This window comes from Apium graveolens, chromosome 2 (genome assembly GCF_009905375.1).
Source record: "Apium graveolens cultivar Ventura chromosome 2, ASM990537v1, whole genome shotgun sequence".
In the NCBI taxonomy this organism is placed as follows: Eukaryota; Viridiplantae; Streptophyta; class Magnoliopsida; order Apiales; family Apiaceae; genus Apium; species Apium graveolens.
Window position 1 is genome coordinate 278,308,438 of NC_133648.1, and position 5,336 is coordinate 278,313,773.

General features: G+C 40.6%; 1 protein-coding gene across 1 annotated transcript; it reads right to left on the reverse strand.

The window, feature by feature from the left end:
- Positions 1 to 205: 205 nt before the first annotated feature.
- On the reverse strand, positions 206 to 1,010 carry LOC141701261 (uncharacterized). Its single transcript, XM_074504949.1, has 2 exons — positions 759 to 1,010; positions 206 to 529 (listed from the first exon to the last, which is right to left on the reverse strand). The coding sequence occupies exons 1-2, from the start codon at positions 1,008 to 1,010 to the stop codon at positions 206 to 208; spliced, it is 576 nt and encodes a 191-aa protein (XP_074361050.1).
- Positions 1,011 to 5,336: the final 4,326 nt, after the last annotated feature.

Below are 5,336 nucleotides of genomic sequence, written 5' to 3' on the forward strand. Positions count from 1 at the left end.
TAACTTATAAAATCAAAAAATTAAAAAGATGAGATAGAAAACTTTACACTTGATAAAGTTTTAGGTGTAAAGCGTTCCAGACTCTTGGTACTTGCGTTCCATCCATAGTGGACAGTCGGTATGCTCCACGTCCTATGACAACGTCTATAAGGTAAGGCCCTTCCCAAGTGTCAGCAAACTTCCCTGCCATCACGTCCATCGTGTTCTAGAATGTCTTCCTTAACACCATGTTGCCAACATGAAAATTCTTTATGTGAACATGTTTATTGTAGACATTGGCTATTCTTTGTTGATAAGCAGCTACTCTGATCTTTGCCATTTCCCTCATCTCATCTACTGTGTCCTTGTCATGTGACAATTCTGCATTGTTCACGTCATTTGTCAAGAGTCCATATCTTGCCGTTGGCACCATAATCTCTGTTGGTAGCACAGCTTCAGTACCATAGACTAGACTATAAGGTGTCTGTAGACGTCTTTGGAGTTTTTCTATCTGACCATAATACCCATGGCAATTCTTCAGCCCACTTTCCTTTGCAAGTCGTCAGCCGTCATTTTAAGTTGTTGATTATGATCTTGTTGCTTGATTCGGCTTGCCCATTGGCTTGAGGATATCTTGGCATCGACTTAATCAGATCAATATTCCAACGTTTACAAAATGCTTCCGTCTTGTCACTGATGAATTGTGATCCATTGGCACAAATGATTTCAGATGGTACACCAAACTTGCAAGGAATATTTCTTTTGATGAATGAAATTACTTTCTTTGATGTCACTTGTTTGAATGCCTCTGCCTCAATCCATTTCGAGGAATAATCGGTCATGGCCAACATAAACACTCTCTGTCCGGGTGCTGGTGGCATTTTTCCCACAATGTCCATTCCCCATTTCATGAAAGGCCAAGATGGAATAGATATATGGAGCTGTTCGGATAGTTGATGTATGACAGGTGCATGTAGTTGACAGGCATCACATTTCTTCACATAGTTCAGGGCATCTTGTCTTAGCGTCATCCAATAGTATCACAAGCATAGAATTTTTAAAGACAGATTTCTTCCATTAGTATGATTTCTGCATTCACCTTCATGTGCATCTCTTAACACCATGTCTGCTTCATGCCTTTACAAACACCTTTACAGCAGCCCTGTGGAAGATTTCTTGAATAATTCCCCATTTATGACCGTGAACCTTGATGCTTTCATCCTGAGAACCCTTGCTTCATTGTTGTTGGCTGGCACTGTTCCAAATTGTAAGTAATCTTTGAATATTTTTATCCAGTCATCTATATTTTCACTGGTGTCGTCATTATGTTGATCAAGAGACATTGTTTCTGTCCCATGAGCTAGTTTTTCCATAGCAGGCTTCATGATGTGGACTACTGGGATGTTGTTGAGGTCTAAGTTTCTGAACACAACTCCCAATCCAGCCAATGCATCAGCTTACACATTATTTTCCCTTGGGACCTGTCCTATGCTGAAGTTGTCAAAGTAGTTGATTAGTCTTTTTGTGATGTCGAGGTAAGCCACCATTTTAGGATCTTTAGCTTCATAAGATCCCTTGACATGATTGATAACAAGTAACAAATCACAATTAACATCAATGTTTTTTATCTTCACATCTTTAGTGATTGTGAGTCCCATGATTAATGCCTCATATTCAGCTTCATTGTTCATGGCTTTGAAGTCACATCATATTGATTGGGCTATCATATCCCCCTGTGGCGATTTGAGGACAAGCCACAGTCCCGTTCCATTGAGATTAGAAGCCCCATCAGTATACAACGTCCAGAGCTTCATGTCTACCCTTGAAAGAACTCCCTGAAACTCCTGCTCAGCATCTGTCATTTGGCTTGGACTAAAATCAGCCACAAAATCATCTAAAGCTTGTGACTTTATCGCAGTTCTCGTGTCATAAGTGATGTCATAAGTACTTAGTCGTATTGCCCATTTCACCATTCTCCCTGTTAAATTAGGTTTACTTAAGATATTCCTCAAAGGGAAGTTCGTCATGACATGTATCTTATATGACTCAAAGTAATGTCTCAATTTAATGGAAGTCATGGCTAACGCAAGTACTAACATTTCAAGAGATGTGTACCTTGTTTCTGCATCTAATAAGCTCTTGCTGACGTAATACATAGGCGACTGGACGCCTTCATCCTCTTTGACAAGAACGCCACTTACTGCATGATCAGTTACCGACAAATACACGTACAAGTCCTCTCCTGGAACGGGTTTGGAGAAAAGTGGTGGTGTAGTCAGATATTTCTTCAAGTCATTCAAGGCAGTCTCATGTTTTTCAGACCACAAGAATCCTTTATTCTTCCTCAACACGTCATAAAAAAGCTTGCATCTGTCAGACGAACGTGAAATGAACCTGTTCAAAGCTTCCACTCTTCCTGTAAGTTTCTGTACTTCTTTGACGTTCGATGGACTTTTTAATTCGAAGATTGCCTTAACTTGTTCTGGACTTGCTTCAATTTCTTTTCTTGTCATCATGTGTCCAAGGAACTTTCTTGATGACACAGCAAAGTTGCATTTGGATGGGTTTAACTTCATGTTATATGACCTCAGTATATCGAAAACTTGTTGAAGATCACGTACATGACTTTCTGTGTTAACAGACTTGACGACCATGTCGTCAATGTAGACTTCCATTATCCGTCCTATTTTTTTCTGTAAACATTTTATTGACCGGTCTCTGAAACGTAGCTCCAGCGTTTCTCAATCCAAATGGCATGGCCAGATAACAATATATCCCCCTGTCTGTTATAAATGCAATTTTTTCGCAGTCAGACGGTTCCATTTGGATTTGATTGAAGCCACTCGACGCATCCAGGAACGTGAGTAATTCATGACCAGCCGTTGAATCCACCATGGTGTCAATGTGAGGTAATGGATAAGGATCTTTAGGACAAGCTTTGTTCAAATCTGTGTAATCAACACAAAATCTCCATTTCCCATTTTTCTTCTGTACGATGACGACGTTTGCTAACCATTCAGGGTAATCAACTTCTTTAATCATGTCAGCCTTGATGAGCCTTTCCACCTCATCATTTATTATATTGTTTTTGTCAGCTGCAAACTTCCTTCATTTATGTTGTACGGGTGTATAGCTAGGGTCTACATTCAACTTGTGCGTAATGACATTTGAGTCGATTCTCGTTATGTCTCCATGATCCCATATAAAAGCGTCTAGCCTCATGGTTAAGAAACTTATCAAATTGGCTTCAATTATTGGAGAAAGGTCTTCACCAATTAATACCTTCTTATCCCCTGTTGTCAATTCTACTTCAGTTAATTGTTCCGGCCCTGTTACCATGGTTACAGGCATCTTGTTTCCCTGATGTTGCATAGTTGGCTTCAGACACGTCATATAACAGTCCTGAGCCATATTTTGATCACCTCTTATTTCCTGAACCCCCCATGGTGTTGGGAATTTTAATACTTGATGATATGTTGATGGCACCGCCTTCAAGTTGTGTATCCATGGTCTTCCCATGATTATGTTGTAACTCGAATCCACGTCAATTATGCAGAATTTTTCCAAGAGATTGACCCCTTGTGCATATGTTGGTAACGTGATCTCCCCCAACATGCGTTTTGTCTCAGCACTGAACCCCACTAATGTTGTCAACTTCTTGATCATGTCACTTTCTGCTAATCCCATTTGTGTCAACATGCTCAGCATCATGATGTTGGTAGCACTCCCATTGTCCACCAATATTCTTTTGATTAAACAATTTCCCACGGGTAATGAGATGACTAACCCATCTTGTTGTGGTTCTCGTATGTCCTTTTTGTCTGATTCGTTAAACATTAAGGATGGAAAATCGCTATTGCCAACCCCCACTTGTGTGACTCATATGTCTGTTTCTCTAGATGCCCTCTGAGCCTGTGAATATGTTGATCCACATATTTCTGACCCTCCTGAGATGAAGTTGATCACCTTGTGATGTGGTGGAGGTGGTGGCTGTCTTAATGGTGTCGCGTCATTTCTTCTCGGAGACACATTCTTCCCAACATAAGATATCTTCTTTGATGCCATGAATTCTGTGAGGTATCCTTACCTGGTTAGAAATTGTAGCTCTCTTCGCAAGGCCACACAGTCATAAGCTTTGTGTCCGTAATCTCCATGATAGTCACACCATAGTTTGGAATCTGGGTTGGCCTTTGGTTTATTGCTCTTCACCAACCACTTTACTATTCCTCCCAACTTAGTAAACTCCTTCATCATGGCAGAAGGTGTTATTGTGAAGCCATAGCTGTCATAGGTTGGTGGAAGATTGGGATCTTTCCTCTAGTCACTATGTTCCTCTCTCTTCCATTTATTGGACTCTTGTGTCGAGTTGACGTGTACTTCATCTCTATTAGGTCTAGTGTAGGGTTTGTACTCCCTGGACCTTAGTGTCGTAATTTTTCTTGACGGCTTGTAGTACTTCTCGTCCTCCTCCATTCTGTCTTCCTCCAATCTTACTTGTGCCATAGCTTTGGCTTGCACATCATCCATTGTTCAACATGGATATTTTGTCAATTCTTCATAAAATGGAGATTCTCGTTCTAGTCCTCGCCTAAATGCTTCGATAGCTGTAGGGACGTCACAGTTGGTGATGGTCACATTTTCCCTGTTGAACCTTGTCAAGTAATCACGCAAAGGCTCTCTACTTTGTTGGATAATCTTGTATAGATCACTGGTTCTCTTCTCGAACACTAGACTGCTTGCAAACTGTAAGTTGAATGAATCTATCAGATCAACAAATGTCTTGATGCTTCCTTGCGGAAGGTTCACGAACTATTGCAACACTGGTCCTGATAATGTAGAACCAAAACCCTTACATATGCAGGCCTCTTTTAAGTCACGTGTGATTGGTACTGTGAACATTCATTGTTTGTATTGTGCAACGTGCTCCAAGGGATCACTAGTTCCATCATACAGTCTCATTTGTGGTACCGTGAAACATTTTGGTATATCAACCAAGGTGATATTGTCATGAAAAGGGGAATCAGCGTAGCTTGTTGGGGTTGCTTTTTCCAACGGTTTTGGGACATCAGGTATTCTTTCAATCAAATCCCTCATTTCTTGTAGTTCTCTTTTAAATTCTACTGTAACTTGACTTTTGGATCTTGTACTTTTGTAACGTGATCTTCTCCTGTCAATCTCGCCTCATTGATCGTCACGATCATCATATTGTTGCTCGCCACGTCTTCTTTCCATGTCATCTTCATTATATGGTACATCATCCATGTCTTCTACGTCAATAACATCATCTGTTCCATTCGTTGGCCCTCCGTTTTGGTTGTAATCTACTGCTTCATCCATGTCCAAATGTCTAACCACGC